The sequence below is a fragment of the Anticarsia gemmatalis genome, chromosome 1 (genome assembly GCF_050436995.1).
Source record: "Anticarsia gemmatalis isolate Benzon Research Colony breed Stoneville strain chromosome 1, ilAntGemm2 primary, whole genome shotgun sequence".
NCBI classification, from domain to species: domain Eukaryota; kingdom Metazoa; phylum Arthropoda; class Insecta; order Lepidoptera; family Erebidae; genus Anticarsia; species Anticarsia gemmatalis.
In genome coordinates, this window is record NC_134745.1 from 7,650,736 (window position 1) to 7,670,513 (window position 19,778).

The 19,778-nt window shown below is 34.9% G+C and overlaps 1 protein-coding gene across 12 annotated transcripts in view; it reads left to right on the forward strand.

Annotated features, from left to right (window-relative positions):
• Positions 1-5,373: 5,373 nt before the first annotated feature.
• The window catches only part of KCNQ (KCNQ potassium channel), a 36,377-nt gene continuing 21,972 nt past the window's right edge, over positions 5,374-19,778 (forward strand). For 10 of the 12 annotated variants that reach the window (XM_076115880.1, XM_076115896.1, XM_076115874.1 and 7 more), the window contains exons 1-6: positions 5,374-5,636; positions 6,447-6,502; positions 13,507-13,680; positions 14,057-14,191; positions 15,365-15,447; positions 17,816-17,991. In XM_076115880.1, coding sequence (XP_075971995.1) covers positions 5,592-5,636; positions 6,447-6,502; positions 13,507-13,680; positions 14,057-14,191; positions 15,365-15,447; positions 17,816-17,991 — 669 coding nt within the window. In that variant the 5' untranslated portion in view covers positions 5,374-5,591. The remainder of the gene's footprint in view (positions 5,637-6,446; positions 6,503-13,506; positions 13,681-14,056; positions 14,192-15,364; positions 15,448-17,815; positions 17,992-19,778) is intronic. The other 2 variants (XM_076115926.1, XM_076115918.1) reach the window with 2 other exon arrangements.

Sequence of the window (19,778 nt, forward strand, 5' to 3'; positions counted from 1 at the left end):
AGATTATAAAATTGACATCGACAACCAGGCTCGTATTCGAACCCACCACACGCGGTGCCACGGCGAGGTGACCATGTTAACCACTGCGCCAAACATGCATTTTCTAGAAAGATTTATATTGACATTATTTGCTTCCGAATAAGTGATTAGTCGATTGCAGTAATGTAGAGTCTTTGCTACTACATCTCAGCAGCTAGTCTGAGCTGATTAATCGATTTACGTGACATTTAATAACCTGCATTCTTCCGAGAGCACGCCAAATTGTTGGCTCGTCTGTCTCATAAACATTGTTGAGAGTCTTTACAGCCTTCGAGGAGCATGAATATTTCTAAACTTCTCCAGCTGTGAATTAAACCAAGTGCTAATATTTCTGCGGTTTCATTAGCAGCTGTCTGTAAGTTTTCCCTTTTTCTTTATTTCACATCTTAGCCAACTATATAATTACGATTACGACAAGTGATTCCAATCTACCACTATTTTACTTACTAAAATCTAAATTATTTTGTTTCTATAGTCCGATAATTTCAAAATCAAAATCAACCTTGTAATCAAGGTGCTCAGGTGCCGGAGGTGCATATCATATCATTTAGAATTTAAAATGTTTGCCTATTCACTACGACAACCTTTCTTGTACATAGGTACACTAAAATACTACTAAATCTTAATTAATTATACTTAATATAAATCGTGCACTCCAAGGCTCTCTATTCAGTTGTAGTATTTTACCTACATTATAAGTTAGACAACATTGTTACTACGAGTACTTTTTAACGATACATAAGCTTGCTGAAGTCTAAATAAATTGGTTGCAATTTAACCTTACATAATAAGGATACATTTTCTAATAACGTATACTGTTAACATTGTATGTGGGAATAATTTATCTCTAAAATTAGCGTAAAGTTGTCCGAGTCTCACAATATTTTTAAAATTATGAGATGCAATATGTACAAACGGCTGTATCTAATATATTTTAAGTATATCATGCATGATAATAACATACTCTTACATCCTACGTAACCATACATCTCAAACATATCATAATCTCACCACATAACAATGATGTATTTGCCGTACAATAACCGGCAAACTGAGTCTGATATAAAATAACTCGTGAACAATGAGATAACGTGTATTCATGTGGAACATTGAACATCACGTCTCAGCTCTACTATCATAAGCGAAACTTTATTCGAAGTAAGGGTCAGAAGCATTGCACATTACACAAATATTTTTGTTTATTAAATGCATATTATTATATTGTATTAAAGACAATAGTGTTGTTAATTCGAAAATTCGAACCACCATCGTGTTATCTTAGCGATATCATAATCGCATTTATTTAACTCTATGTAAGGTAAATGCACCAGTAATGGACAGTTTAAGAGCAAATTCCTGGAATTTGCGAAGTTACACTTAAGTAGTGAAAGAAATAGTAATGAAACTACTTCAAATGTAAAATATTGTCCTTAATCTACAATTCTGATGTGTTACGCGTGAGATACTGCAATTGGTTTTAATATAATTGGCAAACAAAAAACAGCTGTTTTTTCACCAGTCATGGACAGCAAAAAACCAGTTATGGACATCCAGTAATAAACATTACCCAGTAATGGACACCCAGTAAAAAACATTACCCAGTTATAGACACCCAGTAATGAACATGAACCTGGTCGCAGACACCTAGGAAATTGTGAATCTAAGATTATTGTCAAGTAGCACAGAATCGCAATAATTCAAATGAAAATAAAATGCAACGGAATTTTAATGTTATTTATTTTTAATTAACTTTTAAATTAATATTTATGCTTAAATATATATAATATTCCGTTTGTCACATTGACATTAAGTAATTTGCACACTTACTTTTACATTATCTCTTGCTGCACATAAATTTTGAGGAACACGTTCAGCCATCGTGGCATGTGGTTTCATAAACGCGGAAAACCATTTTTTGCCGGGTCTGTTGTCAGTGAAAGGGGTTTCTTGCGGGGTCCCATTGGGCACTCGATGGGACTTTTACCCGTAACTTTATTGTGCAATGTTATTCTAGGTACACCGAATTTTTTGGCTGCATCGGATATTTTCTAGCCTTTTTGACAGCTTCAATAGCCTTGCCCATTTGTTCAGGCGTATAATTTTTTTTGGGCGCCATTTCTTAGAACAAAAAATGTTGTCTTACAAACATTTTATATCAATGTCCATGACTGGATTTCTATGAAATACCCAATAATGGACAAATGCGTCCATTACTGGTACACGTCAGCATTTTTATAATTTTCAAATAGCCTATAGTAGAGAACAACAATGAGAGTAAAATTAGTTCATAATCTAATGACACAACAATAAAAATAAGTTTCGACATTTGTCCATTACTGGTAATATTCAATTTTAGTATTCCAGTTATAAACATCAACAAAATATCAACAATCATAACCTCTCTGGAATAACAATACTGCACGTTTGATAAGTTAATTTCATGGCTAACGCAACAAAAAAAACACAGTCTGATTAAAACAAAGCAAAAATAAATATTAATGTAACTTTCTACTTACTGCACTAACAATTTCCTTTATAAAAACGGCTATATGAATTTTTAAACGATTCGACACTGTTTACATCACGCCAATTTATATCCAAAAGACTGATTTCTATGAAATTTCAAACGATGACAGCTTGATGTCTATATTATATGGCACAGCGTTGTCAAGATCAAAAACTTGTTCATGTCCTTATTCTAGGCGGTTTATTTTTTTTTCGTCCAACACTGGTTCCTTGTCCATTACTGGTGCATTTACCTTACCTAGATCTTCTAACACAGGTCATTGGTCAAAAATAATAGTGTAATTATCTATCTAGTAAGTTTACTAGGTCAAAGTATGAAGCGTTTAAATGCAGCACAGATTACATGCAACTTTTACTAATAGGTAAGTAATACGGCGGCACGTGCGTGGGCGTGTAATGTAAGCAAATCAGTCTTGTGCGCCTCACTGTTTACAAATACAAACCGTAAATTAGTACCACTTCAATGCAAACGGTAACTACGCCATCATATTTTACAATTATTACTTAACGACTATAAATAATACGTTCGTAAAACTAGGCTAAATATGAGGGTAATATAAAACGCAGTCACGCTTTTGATACCGCATCAAAATAATCGTAATATCCCACTGAGTGTTGTTATTTATAGAGATTGTAACATCTACGTATTTGTATACACTAGGTACTACGATTGCCTATTTTTAACAATCTAACATTGAATACGTAATTGCTGCACGTAAGTATATTGTTAATAGCCATAAAATTCCAATCAAACATTATCATGAAGCCTTTTCGGAATTTTTTTATAGTCAGCTACAAATTCTGCAACTTTGCTATTGACAAAAGTTAAACGCAATCCCAAATAAAACTCCGATAAACCAAATTAATAGTATGCATAAAATAAAATATACAAAGTTGTTCTATAATACCTATGAATTAATGAATACCACGACTGTAAAAATAAATATTTTTTCTGTTGCAAACAACTGAATAAAGTCGACAGATACGTCCTAAAGATACGTAAATGTGTTTACGATAATTACGCTATGGCTGCCATTAAACACATCGTTACTACTTCTAACACAATCTGTGATCGACTGATTGTGTAAAAGTTGGGAACATAGTGTACTAAAAACCACGTTTAACTTTGAAATGATCATGTCGTAAAACAGTCGATAGGAGAATAGAGAATAGGCTTACGGCTTTGTAACTTGGTTTAACGGTGTATGGATTGGGGCCGAGCGTGCCCTTGCAAAAATACACTATTAATTCATACGTTGCCTAAGAATCAATCGTCATTAAAGTCATTACGATTTGAATTTTTAGTCGAGTTCTTCTAATCAGAAGGTGCACTTTGATGTAAATATTTGAATTCATGAGTTATGCTTCCTTCCTACAAAATAAGTTTATAATTATTTGTGTTGTAGAAGGTTTAATCAAGTCAATTACTATCTTGAAATATAGCGACATGCAGTTTTAAAATAAAGAAGAAGCTGTAAATAGTCGAAAAGATATAAAATCCAAACTTTTGTTGACTGTCTGTCTCTATCATCAAGTATTTGATAAAACATATTGAGTAGATAAATTTAAATTACATCATGCCGACATAACACAGGTACTTTTAAATGGGAAGGATAACACCTGGCTATGGCCGGTATACGCTATAAATTCGAGCTATAAAAGCGATTGCACTTATTTGTTATTCTATAAAGTACACATTTGTAACGTAACTACCTTGACTAAGATATTATTATCGTCGAACCCCTATTATCGTGAAAATAGAATGTACCTAAGTTTTTAACGATCTTAACCAACAAAACCTATAAAAGAAAGTTAAAACAGGACTATAATAAAATGAAGAAAATCAGGGCTAAATTCACTTTGGAGGAATCTGGCGTAAAATTGAATTTCCATAAGTGAGACATTGTGACTTTGTGAGTACAATATATCGACGTTATCATTTTCCGTAACCTCGTTACGAAGCTCCTTTCATGTTGGCCTTTTTTGTCATTGAATGCAAACTCGTGAAATAAACGTTTAAGTGCGTTTAAAGTTGTTAGGTTAGTGTTGTTTATAGTCATTTGTAGAGGTAGATAATTGCATTGTGTTCTAGGATTCATTAAGTATACTGCTTGTGTATTTCTGTCACCTATTTTATTTTCGCGAAAAACTATGTATTTTTTTACAGCTCTATTTATCACTATTATTTTGTGGGTATGTACCGAATAAATACAGACTTACATAAAATCTTTTATCATTGACGAGTCATAAGAGATCAGCATTGTTCAGTCCTTGGATATTACGATTTCGGCTACAGATTTTTATTTCGTAGCTATCAGAAAAACAACAGTCAGATATTTTAACTCGCAGCCCGCAGATCAGAACGGGGGTTCAGTCCCGTGAGGTTTCCCTTTTCTATTAACACATTTTTTAGACCTTCCGCTAGGCATTCGTTCCTTGTAAAGTAAAATGCGATTCTTTATATTTTTGGTAGTAGAGCGTAAAAAATCTTCTTCTAATTCTTTGCAGGACCCTCGCTTTAAATAAAAAATCTGCCCGCCTAAGTTATGCGCTAGTAACTTTTTATGAAAGTGTAGGTCCGTAATCTCAGTATGAATTGAATCACAGTATTAAATATGCAAGCCCGAACCGGGTTTTCCGTTTAGGAAAGAATTCACATGCAGGTACGATGACCTGGATCGTCAGAGGTGGCCAACAATTAGAATTAGAGGAGTGCGGGCGGGCGGGCGCTGGGCGGCGGCGGCGGCGGTGGCGGCGGCGGCGGCGGCGCGCTGGGCGGGCGGCGCGTCAGTCGACGTCCGCGTCCCGCGCCTCGTCGTCGCCGCCGCGCCGCGCGCCTGCTGCCGTCGAGCTCATGAGTGGCGGGTATTATGCCGGCCCCGCAGCGACGCTCCCCACGTGCCGCGAGCTCGCCGGCCGCCGCCGCCGCCACCGCGCCGCGCCGCCTCCACAACACCACCGTCTATAGCTCCAACACCGTAACGCACGCTATTACACGTCTCACGTCTACCGGAATGTAAATATTTATGGATGTCAGTTTTCAGTTGTTTAGATTGGCTGTGAATTTTAAGGTACGTAACTAATGCCTGTTTGTTTCGATTTTTGCACGACATTCTTTTAGAGACGATTGTGTCGTCTGGCTAGACTAAATGGGTCGATTATAAAATTAAATAAATAGCATGTCTGTTCGATATCGTATTGTGCTTTGTGCCTTTGTACATAATTGCTGACGATGACTTCGATTTTAATGGCGTTCGGAGTACCCTTGTACTTGGATCGATAGTTTACCATTAAACGTAGGTAGCATTAGTCGAACAGATTTTTCGCATTACATTACGTGATTAAAATATGACGGTGGCCAGCGACAGTGCGCCGCCGCGAGTATGCCAAATTGATATTCATAACAATTCAAATGTTATTAAGCTTTCCAAATTTTAATATAATTACAATTAACTGGGACTAAGCAAAGTAACTTCTATTAAGAGTTTTTGTTATCTTGTATATCCAATAGAGGGTAATTTTAATGTAGTTTATTATTAAAAAAAGCTTATATTTGTGAAGATAAACTTGTTGTTAGAATGAACGTCCGAAAAGCAATGTTGTAAATATGATGTATTTTGATGTCAGCGTTGTTACTTCGCTTACTGTCATAAATGTAAAACATGTCTACTTGTTAGGTACAACACACAATACATACGTCAATGTTATAGGCTGCTCTACACGACGACACACTACAACCTCGACAAGTCTTTGTTTTTGTACACAAACATTGAAATGACCACAGAACAAAAGATACTTATTTCAATCCCCAAACATCTGTTAGGAATAAATTATGATAGTTATACACAAAATAACATTATTCATTGGCATAAAATGTTTAGGTGAAAATGAAATCGACAAGGCGTGTTCGGGTACATGAAGATGCTATACGCCATAGGTAATATATTACCATCTTTTTTTTCTAATCGTAGACCTTGCGTAGACAAGATAATCCTACTTACCTGTTCATTTATTACACCTCGTTTATTTTGACCTTAGCTAAAATATCTTAACTTCAGAACAAATCTTCTTACCTAACATATACCTAGTTTTTATTTGCTATGATTTGTAGTTAGTTTAAAATTGTAAACTACGCCTAGAAATTGACTGTACATAGTAACCGAGCGTGCGAAATTGATAACTAATATAGATATTATGTCTCGTAGATCACTAATATCTACTGTTTAACACCACAACAAAGTATCCGTCGTGATGCATCAATTGTGTAAAGCAACTGTACATAGTCTAAATAACAACGTATTAGAGTAAACTCATCAACTAAAAATAATAAATTTAACAGTAATATTAAATAACTTAAATACTCGTATTTACATTTCTGTTGCTTTTAATAAAATGAGTAGAAAAAAAGATTTATTTCCAACTAACGATCGATTATTTATTCCATCTAATTACTTAAATATATGTAGGTAAAATGCCTAACAAGAAATTTCTAACACCGAATGCAATATTTGACTCGCTTTTATATTCTATATTATATGAAAAAACAAGCATTTCACGTTCTTGTTTAAAATTTAACTGAGAAGTTAGAAGTAAGACATTGCCAAAGCTAATTATACTGATGGAATCGACAAGTATGGCCCTATGATACTTTTAATAAATAGAGATCAAATAACTCGACTATAATTTTTCGGTAAGAAAAACTACATTATAATTACGAGTTACGACTACAACAGTCGATAGCTTTTCAGACAGATGAACCTATCGATGAATAAGTAAAAAGGCCGTCCTTTGTTTTAATTTGGAAACTGAAAAGAAAGAAAAATATAAGAAAACCCTCCATCGTCATGAAAATATCCCTTGGGAGTGAAAACCTCGGGCTCACCCTAATATCTTAAAAAGTAGAACAGTATTTAAATAAGAAACACGGCATGTAAATGTTACATCATTATGTGGGAAAATAATATTAAGAGAATTCTTCGCTAATTACGAGATTTGTATTCTATTTCAGCATTTTCGAGTAATTTAATCCCTAATTTGCGTACAGCTCCTTATAACAGTCTTGTTTAGGTAAATACTTTTTTCTTTACTACTTCAAAAATTGGGTTGCTTTTAGGGTAAAAGGTTAAAGTCAAGATGTGCCTAGGACATAATAAATTGCCGTGTTTATTGCGAGGCGACTTTTATAGTAATATCTCGATACAGAAATACTTACAATTTATTTTATACGTGCTGTATCATATCTAATGGATAGTAGTTGCACTTACTGTCAATTATCTATTAATACCTTAAAAGGCCATAATCATGTTGTAAAAATGTAGGTACTCACGGTTTGATTGCAAAATGAATAAAATAAAAAAAAAATAAATTGAAAGTTATGAGACACTTTTAAAGTTCAGATTAAGTAAATATTACAAAACATTGTTTTAAACTAAACTTTATTTTTTTCATGCATGTATTTCTAGATGATTAATAGAAATGATTTGACAATTAGCGTCTTATTTTGTTTTAGTGTTTACTAGCAATTTCGGTTGCAAATTACTATTCCGTCATATTCAGCTGTATGCAACAAACGCAGATTTAATACAACAAATACATGACACGATAAACTACAAGACTGACGCGGTAACCGATGATTTAATTTTAATAGAATGAGGCGCTCCCATGTCTCTAAAGTATTAATTGTCGGAACAACTTAGAAATCTCATACACAATAGATATTCAGACCCAAAACTATTTACGGAGCACACGTTGTTTCACACTACTTACTTGGAATTTGCGACAGGCAACTTTAAGTGTTTAAAGCAAACATACATAAAATCAAGCTTTAAATCAAAACGGATATTTATTTAGAAATACAGCTTTTTAGTCCTGTTCTCCCTATCGATTTGTATATTATGTAATAATGTAGTAAAACACTAAATAAAACTATCGATTGTTACCAGCCTGTGTAGTCTCGTATTTCCAGCCGGCTTATTAATCATAATACCTTTTAAACTCTCGCGCTGCATGATTTATGCACGGGTCACGGGAATTAACGCAATCCGGCAATTTACCTTAAATCGCTTGACTTTCGACCAGGCTGCGCTAATCGTGGACTCGAACAGGCCTTAATTAAACTTCTGTAACAGTAAGTTTTCACGCGAAAATCAAAGTATGTTGGGCAAAGTAGAAAATGAAAATATCGCGCGAAAATGACTGCCGCCAATTATTTCGTCATATGTTTTTTACAACCACATGGCGGCCAGACATTAATGCTTTATGAGTGATTAAAATCCTGAAATTGAATTTCGATATTAATAATGACTATATTTAATAGTCTCGGTGTGTCACTAAATAATAATACTCGGATGGTATTGTCTGCGGTTCGTCTACTTTAAATGTATCATTGAAACTTCTCATCATTTATAATTGAAGTTTATGGAAGGGTTCCAAGATAAACAAGTTTTGATTTGACAGACATTGACTTCTTTCATTAAATTTTACCACTTTCAAAACGTTCAATAAGTGTTTTGTGAAAAAATATTGCTAGACGCAAGAAAATAATGAATTAGCACTAGTAATTTATCACTATTTTTCCTTAAATTAAAATCGCTTTATTGAATTCGAAAACCGTTAAGTGATTGAACACAGAATCTGACGAAGTACTTCCTGTTAAAACAAAATCAATAATATAATAAATCTCTGTTTTCATAGTTCAAAGAATAAAGACAAGATGATTTACAGAAGTAGGTTTCAATATCATGAAAAAGTTACCCTTGCTTGCCAGTAACAGTAACGCAGAGAGCGGTGTTTGTTTTGGGTAATCTTTTACCCAACTGAAGTGCTCTCCAGAAATGTAGGAAATCGTTCACTGGCAAACCGTACTCGGCCGGCAACTTGTCCGTCGGAAAATTACTCTTTCACTTAAAAGTTTTTCAAGCAATCGATTGTTCGACCAGTTGGGATACAAAGAAAGTTGTGAATTTTAAATGTAGCTATCCACTTTTAGTACTTTTGTTTCAAGTGTTTCTAAAATGGTACAAAGATAAATAGAACTTCCGTTGTAGATCAGATATAGTTAGAAGTAACTGTTATAAAAAAAGTAAGAATTGTTATTAGTACCCAAGACGTTACCTTCTTTTAAACGTGTTTTATTTGGACGAGTTATAAATGTGGACGTCTCGTGGAAACTAAAAAAAAAATAGAAACTTGTTAAGTGGTAAGCCTAATTGCTTACGAGTACGAAGCCGCTGAGACTAAACAAACTATTAGTTGCTTAAGATCTTGACATTGAAATTGAAAATAATGGTTTGAGATCACAAACAATTAACAACATGAGAATAATTTTAAATTAGCTACACCTTTATGTTTTATATATGAGCACTCTGACATGTACATAAACCTTAGACAGCAAAATGACCTGTTAGTCTAATTCCCTGCCACTTACACTTTACATAAGAACCCTACAAACTTGTTTTCTTCTTGTACTATTCCTACCTATTGACACAATTCCTGGACGGTTCATAAAGCACATCTTCACACTCCTATCAATGCAACAATTTATTGTACCTATAGTATTATTTGACTGGCGACCAAAATCGCCTCGTAATAACGGCGTGACCATCTGCAAACAATTACTCGGGTAAGCATAAGATGTGGTGGATCTAATATAATTTATGGATAGTAAAAATAAGATTGGATCAAAACGTGATCCCTGAGGAGAGCATCGGCGCGAGGTCATTACAACCATTGACTCGTGTCTGTTTTATCACTACCTACGCTTTAACTCTGTTCCCCCAAGTATAAAGGAAAATTATCTGATATTTTGTCTTTCACCACGTATAGTTTCGACTGGTGATTCACATTAATGAAGTCGTTTCTAAAGATACAATAAAATTTGTGCGGTGACTTCAAACTAAAATCTAAAATAAATATTATCGCATCGAGCGGAAACACAAACGGGATTGTTTAATGTACCGTGAATATCGTAGCCGATATAATATCGTGGTGAATCTGCGAAGCGTTCATTGATAAAGAGTACTAATATACGAATACTCTTACTTCAAGATAACATTTCACGTAATTAATATTGAAAGCTTCTATAAGGATAATGAGCGACACCGCATTGACGCTTTTCAAGATTATCATTTATATACAAAGCTATTTCACACTTTCCTAATTTATACTTACCTCAGTAACAGGTGTACTAAACTCAAATCTGAATAACATATTATCCAAGCCGGTAAGGATCCCAATAGAAATGTCAATTAGTTGAGTACTAATTTACTTACTTCTTGTCTGCGGATTTCGCAGAAGTGGTCAGCATTTTAAAAAACATAACATAAATGTTTTTGTTCCATTAAATATATAAAACTACTATAATAATAGTTCTTACCATAAAGTTTCCTCGAACACCGGAATTTTCAAAAAGATTTCATACGAGTATTTTATTTTTGTGTAATAAAAAGAGTTAATTTGCCGCGGCTGTAACTCTGCAGTAGGATAGGTAGAATATTTATTTACTATCATCTGCAAACACGCCCTCGGGGATGCAAGCTGCATTACTAACATTTTTAAGGATCTCACGTCATATTAAACCAAATTACATTTTGAAAGTTACACGGTTATGCTCTCATAAAACTAGCATCAATTATTTCGTGTTTATTCGTTTTACATGAGGTTTATCTTTTTTCAAGTATGTACATTTTCGTTATACCTGTACTTAAATTATGAAGCGCAACTCTGCGCATATTTCAATTTATCAAAATAATTACACAAAGACGTATGTAGGTACATATAAGTAATCCACACCTAGCAATATATCGACTACTGTTAAGAACCACAACACATGCACGCGTAAATTTACTGAAACTCATTTACAAGGAGGGCTAATTTTCACGCCAAAGGTAATTAACTTGGTAGGTATACATGATATTATATTCATCGTGAGCAGAATTAAGGGCAAAACTTTGACACGGACTTTGATGTCGGCTTAGTTAAGTGTACCTTCTTCGTCTTATAACGTCTTGTTTAAGTATTACGATGTCATTTAGTGACAAGGCTTATAAATGTCAACCGTCAAAATTATTAATTTTCTTAAGTGTTTGAAAAACCTTGAGTGTGAAGAAACCAATATCATAAAGAAACCGCCATCCTAATATTCATCTATAAACGGAGCATGTAAAATACAAGGGGCCAAATTTTATACAGCACTTACCTCTGAATAAATTCCCGCCATAAAATGTCACGAAAACAGCTTTTACTTAACCCAAAATCGCGCCTAATTTTGTATGCTTAATTTGAAATCGAGGTCACATTATACATTCAGTACAAAATATTCACATAATATCCCATGGGAGTGAACAGAAATCTGCTACACAATTTCTCTTTACATTAACCATTTAACTAAATATATAATAAATTGAAATAATAGTACCAAGAATACGAAGAAAGCACACATACATTATGTATACGTATTTAGGAGCATATATTGCGTAATAATTTACTTTAGTCGGTAGCAATTTAATATGAGATCGAGAGGGAAACAGTACACAAATTATAAAACTAATCATATTACATTTGTTTGAGATATTAAGTATATTTTAATAGGATGCGGTCTACAAATTTCCCACTCGAATAGCTCATTATTATGTGGGTTGAGTTTCTCATTTCTTTGTTCTCGCTTCATAGGGCTGATTGTGATCGTAAAGCTGTACATTAGTGCCAGTTTTTGTATATAACATCTGTGTATGACACTTAACTAATACGATGCGTAGCGTACGGCTCAATTATGCAAATCTTATAAGGAAGTGGTGGCGTCTCCATAAAATATCGTTAAATAGAAAATCTCTAATGTACCTACCTAATGTACGTAGATATGTACGGTACGTTACGCATCGTAAAGGGTAGCAACTATCCAATTTCACAAAATGAAAGCTGACGCGTAGCGGTTGGTAGCTAGAAGTTATACGATGTTTGTGGATAGGACCGTCTCCACCGGCGAGAAGGCAGGTTTATCGTCGCGATTTCATCGCTTTTCCGTCGTGTTGATAAACTGAACTGTAGTCGCGCCAACAACCGTTTACGATACATACATAATACCAGCAACTTCGATGATATGCTTCACTGAACATTCATGTACTTACTTAATGTACAACATTATATCACGTATCTTATTGTGACTTTACAACATACAAAATTATTTTAATTTAACATACCACCGCTTTCAGTCAGTTTTCTTTGAAGTGTTATTTAAGTGACTCGTTAGTCGTTGTGTAGGTAAAGAGAAAATCAAGGTATGTTTTCTCGCGATATGTAGTTAGTTGATGTTGTAATGAGATTTGAATAAAATAAGCAGTAGGTACGTATATAAATACTGAAAAATAGTAATCATTGTTACTGGGGTATTTGCTTCGTTTTATACATCGTGTTTTGTCAAACATTGGACGCCTCGGCAGCAGAATTGTTTTGAACAAAGCACTTTCCACGGCACGCGATTTTATTGAATTTGTATCTGCAAAAAAGCCGTTAGCGCTGCAAAGGGAACGAACGTCTGTATTGTTTAACAGAGTTAAAGCACACAGGGCACCTAAAATGGATATTTAATGACACAAACCAGTTTTTGTTTCACGTTAATGTACAAAAGGGTGAAATAAGGCCTACATGTCCAAGCAGGGTTCATAAACAAATATTGTATAAAAAAGAAATGTGTCCCTATAATTTCTTTATTGCATACTTACATAGAAGTCTGGCTCTACGAAATCTAAAAATAAAATAATTAAGAAATAAACAGTACCTACCTAGTTGCATCACCAACTAGACACAAAGTGTGTTTTACAGTACATACGCTAGACAAAAGTAGATCACGGAATAATTAAATAGACAGTTTACGAGCAAATGTTGAGCTTTAGATGGAGTATGATGTGGCTGGGTTGAGCGTAGTTGCGGTATCGTTGGTTGCAGTGAGTGTAAGAGTGGCGGCGACCGGCTGGCGACGCCGCGGATGTCGCTTCTTGGCAAACCGCTCAGCTACCGCGCCACGCGACGCGACGCGCGATACCGCCGCCTTCAATCCAAGTTCTACAATTTTCTTGAACGGCCTAGAGGCGTTAAGGCTTTCTTATATCATATGATCGTGTAAGTTCTCCCTCAGTCATTAACAGCTTGTTAGCAATTACATATTTAGCACTCCCTATCTTAATAATCATTGTCAATCATACTTTTTTTAATCTATTCCCTTTTTTAACAATATGCAGCCTAGAAACACATTCCAAAAATTAGTATATGATAACATAATTTCCACAGCTGTATATTTACAAGTAATAGAAGCTACACACGTATGTAAATCAGTGAAAATTAAATCTCACATGTTCAATAGAAGCGCTCCTAATTCCATTTGACAATTAAGCGACGTATTCGTCGCCTAAATTAGATTACGACAGATTGTGATAGCCAACAATCTGACGGTATAACTTATAGTTCTCAGCCATAATAGTAATATTTTTGTGTACAGGTTTTTTATGGTGTTTATGTGTTTATCGCTGTCAGTCTTCTCTACAATCGAAGAATACGAAGCCAAAGCGGGGATCGTCCTGTTCTATATGGAGACAGTAGTTGTTATTTGGTTCGCGATTGAATTCTTTTTAAGGTGAGTAATTTGAAAGATTTATTTTTCCCTTTTTATGATGGACTTGGGCTGGGGCCTCCTCTTAGATTGAGACGGATCTTGTTTTTAGTCCACTACGCTGGCAGTTATAATACATATAACCGTTGTTCTATTATCAGTGTTTTTACTTGACTTGTGGCGCTATAAAAGAACAGTGAAATTCGGTCCATTTAAATTTAAACGCAGTCTCTGTAAAATTAACCAAAAGACAAACGAAGCTCTTGATTTAAAGTTGTGTTCAATAATTTAATAACAGGATGGAGTATGTACTTATATCGGGTTTCAATTTAGCTATCGTTCTACAGTGACTCTGTTTGCTACGTATGAGAGTATTGAGGGTACACAACAAACAACGCTCTCATAGATAAGTTGCGAGAGCTTTGACTGCGTGAAGTAGGTAATTCGTCACTCAATGTAGACGGATTACTCTGCCTACATTGGGAACCGGCTCCATTATTTTCTTTTGTTTTATTTATTTTATCTATCTTTCGTCTTCGGGTAAATCGTAGAGTGGCCAGTTGATTTTGTCTCAACACTCTCATCTGTAACTTGGAAGATCGTGAAATCGTGTAAGAATAAACATGTATATATTCGTGATGGACGTAGACGTCATCTGTAGATTGCTATTATAAACATTACCTGAACCCATTCGTAAGTTATTATATGTATCTACTACACACGTAAATCGCTGCCCACGATTTCTGCATCAGAATTCATTCCAGTAATTTCAATATACCTATAATGAAGTATTTATATTGCTACATATGAGTCTATTAACGCACGCGCTTACGCTATTATATGTTTTGAATTTACTAAACAACTCCATTTTAATACCGAGACGTCCGTTTCAAATAGGTTTCTAACTTTACTGTAATGTATTTGCCGATATTATGTATTACAACTTACAACCATGCACACGCCCAAAAGATGCGTGATTAAAGTACGCTTTGTGTCGTGTTAACGAGTAGTGAAATGATGCGCGGGAGACACGATATCAGTGGGCGAGAGTGATTGTACGTCACCTGCATACGTGTTGCCGTGTTGCCGAGCCACTGAACGTACGTCTCTGCTATTTATATTCATATATCCAGCAAGGCTACTATAATAAGTCTAGTATACAACACCGGCCTATCTAAATATATTGTTTTTCTCTAGGTTATGGTCATCAGGATGCAGGTCCCGGTATCAAGGCTCAATAGGTCGCCTCAAATTCTTGAGGCGACCGTTTTGTATCATAGGTAAGAAAAAAGAATAACAAATGTTTTCCAATATTTGGACGATGCATGGACGTTTTTGACAACCGCACGCTTGAATAAATAAGTAAATCAATACTTACCTGTTGATATATGTATGATAGGAATCAAAGGTAAAAATCGTAGCCGTTTGTAAACATTCATTTGCTACGTAGTTGTACGTAGCTATATCGGTGTATTCTAACATATTACACGGGTTGTTGAACCTCTAATTGCGACAAGGCAAGACGTCTCCGGGGAAATCTCATAATAGGCATAATTATTACATATTTATACTCATGACTACAAGTCTTTATTACCACTTACATAACTTTGTATGTCGTTTAAACAAGTACTTAGATTATATTTTGAATATTTCATGTTTGTTTAAATGGGAAACCTCAATTAGTATGCATAGATGCTAGCATAACATTGAAAACAAATTAAATACGGTAAACCCTCTTCACGGGCGCATAATTCTATAAAAGATAAACTTTTCATACAAAAGTAAATCAGTAGAGACCTAATTTTAAATGACTCAAAGAAGTGTTGCAGAAAATGTTTGCTGAATGTCAAACAAATACCATAAAAGCAGGGACTTGGAAAAAATGTCGTAGTTGTGCGTTCTATGTACTTTCATCTTGAACATTGTCAAGTAAAAGTCACGTTTTGTCTATAAACCGTGACGAAGTGACCCTATTTCAGGTGCGAGCAATCCGGTATGACCTTCGCATTTTCGGCCTGCGCTCCCTTGACACCAGTTTCGTGCGACCGCTTTGCGCTCTCTAGGGATTTGGCCCGCTCGAGACCCTACTAACCGTCACATATAGCCACGCGATATTCCAGCCGAGGACAATAAAATGAACGCTGCCGTCGTTTCTCAATTATATATTAATGCATCCGCGGGTTTCGTGAGGTGTACGATTACCACTTGCTTCAAATATAAAATTAAGAACTTGATTTCTGATTCAAAGCCAATTAGAACAGACTCTGTTGATTTATCGAAAGCTTTAAAAGTCAATCTTAATATTAAAGGAGGCTACTTCATCTATTTCAATTATAAATTTATAGAGCTACTTGTACTCAAGCATGAACTCTTAAAAAAAACACTTTCGATAAGAATAACTTTTTGGATCCAAACGATTTATGATTCAGACAAAGGGGAGAAGGGTCAAGTGCTTTGTTTTTCTAAGAATACTCAATTTGTGACTTAGTAAGTAATTATCCCTTTTCCTTTTTCGTACATATACTTGAGTTGGTCGATGCACGAATTGGAAAACCTCCCGACTCTCTGTATAAATATTAAAGCGGGCTTTGTCTAACTTTCCTTTGTTTGATTTTTCTTTATATTGAAATATTCGGTCATTGCAACATGAATATTTAAGAGCTGTTTTTGAACCGATTAATGGCTGTGATATGAGAGTAGGCTAATTAATAATCAGTTTAATGTAAATGGGTAAGTAGTTACTAAATACTTATAACTTGTCATACAACTAAATAAGAACAATATAATAAGCATATAATCTAATATGCATGAATGCAAAAAAACAGGTGTCTATGAGCTCGTAGTTTAAGTCCAACATAGTTTTAGATTTTTGTAGTAATCTTTATTTAAAAATTATTTAAAAGATTTTCACTAATACTTTTGTGTTAGAAATAAACCGAAATTCGTTTTAATCCGAAATCAAACTACGGCAATGTATAAACGCTAACTGTAGCCGTGTCGAAAGTGCGCTTTTATCAGAAGCAACAATTGGACTCAAACGCTTCTCGTTTCCGTGTCGAATCAGCAATGCAACGCACGTTTGATACGTGCCTACAGCCGGGGTTCGTGGGGATACTTGAAGTAGCATCCAATTCTTGACCTTTTTTCGTATATGAAAGCAAACATTACAATGATGACACGAACATAAAATGCATATTTTACTCAAATCAAATTTAAAATGAATCCGCTTTAACATATTTTTCCGTATAACCGGTAACATTGGGCGTATTTAACATTATAAAACCGTGCTAGGCAACATAGACACGCGTATGAGATAGCAATTGTCGCCAAAGAGACGCCGAAAATACTTCCTGTGTGATATCGTCCTAAGGTTCACTAGAGCGCGATTTTATGTCCGAATATTGCGTGTCATTTGGAACGCCAAGCTAGCGCTATTTCCATTGATGTATGATGGTTCGACCCGGAAAATACCCGGACTATCGAAAAATAAGGTCCTCAGGCAAGGATCTAATAAAACGACGTCAATCGCCAAAAAACGGACCAATAGGAATATCATTTTGTAAATCCATATTCATTATTAGTAAGCATATAGCATGTAGTAACGTGTTTAACTGGATTGTCTCATTGAAATTGATGTTTATGATGTAGATGTTACAACTATCCTCGCGTCGGTGGTGGTGCTGGGCATGGGCTCGTCGGGCCAGGTGTTCGCGGCGTCAGCACTGCGGGGGCTGCGCTTCTTCCAAATCCTTCGCATGGTGCGCATGGACCGTCGTGGCGGCACGTGGAAACTCCTCGGCTCTGTGGTCTACGCACATCGACAGGTAAAATAATAATAGTTTAGTATGTATGTAGAGCTATCAATGTAAAATTAAAATAAAGTCAGTATCGATATTATTACATGTAAGCCTCCATCTACATACAACTGAAATAATATATGCCCCATAGATACGAACTGTTCATATTAAAAATGCTTTGACTTTATAGAATTATCTATAATGTGCCAACGAATGATACTGTTATTATACATACATTGTGGCTTGACCTATAGCAATGCCCTAAAAATTAACATGTAAAGGGCTTGAGTGAAAAAGCTTACGTGAAACAAATTGTACAGCTTGTCCATTCGTATTTACCCGTAAACTACAAGTTAGGGAATAATCCTTGTGACTTGAAGGGTTTTACAAATATAGAAACAACTCTGGATCTGATATTTGCCACCAACAAACTTCTAAATCAGCAACGATTATGCCATTTCTATACTGAAAAGTATCGTTAATATCTGAGTACAGATAAACATAACAGTAGCCCCGTGACAGTTTGTACTGACAAACAAATGATGCTCATATACATTTTTTGACAACTGTTTGTGTATGTGTGTAATAACTCTAGATAGAAAATACATAATTATCTTATTTAACAATGTATTTACTATTATGTTTATACTGTTACGCGTAGATGAGCTTATGTGAAGGAGGAATTTTTATATTAACTTATACGAAACCTCCAAGTATAAGAAGGTATAACTATAGCTATTATAAGTATTGGCGTACTAACGTAAAGGTGGTTCTTTGTGGAGGCGAAACGGCGTTTTTCAAGAAATTTGCATAGCTAGGCCACGACCGACTGCGGAAAAACGAACGGAACCGTAATCTAGTCTACTCACCGTACAATAGGTTACATTTATAACTTTCATAGTGACGAAGGTTGGGTAGAAAACGAAACCCAATAGCAACACATATTGAGCAATACTGGTTCGGAATATATAAATGTATACACGTAAATCTGGTTCGAGGATGAGTTTGGTAAAACATAAGGATAAGACGTCCTTTAGCTGGTCTAGAAAGGGCTTGATATCCATCTGCAGTCACGGTGATTGGACATTATGTTTAATTTATAGCAGGAAATATCTTCACAAAAATCGCTGCAGATCGGCTCGAGAATAAAATGTAGAATAATTAAATGTATGCTAGTACTCCATCCTCGAGGCCCATCTGTACATGTATCACTCGTTACTGTGAATCACAATAAAAATATATTACTGTTACTTAAATAAATACAGGCGAATATTTATATTTTGCTACGAGTACTGAAGCGGGACTATTTATTCGGAATCATTAAACATGTCTAAGTTAATACATGGTCTTGTAACGTTTCAGTGAATATTTAATAATTTATTTTGAACAAACGATTTATTTGATTCAAAGAAACAGGATAGATACAAAGAAAAATCTTGAGAGGCGCGGTGTTGTTGCTAAGAGTTATCTTCAGATCTTTAAGACAACTTGGTTCAGTATTTTCCTTTGTTTCACATCATGTTTTATAATTTAGGTTTACTTACAAACTCGCCAAGCAGCAGTGAATTTATTGTTAGTACTTAAAAATATTTTTGCGTTAGTTTCAAGCAAGACTGGAATGTGAATGAGATTATTTTTCACAAATATTAACTATCATTCCCTATTTTAATTCCCCGTAAGGTTTGATATTTTATTTATCAGTTAAAGGGAGCATTTAATCTATCGTCTTCAACCAACTCCGTACAATATTTGTTTTAAATCGGTTAAAAGATTTACCCATGAAAAATTATGGATAGACTGTCTGAGAGACTTTC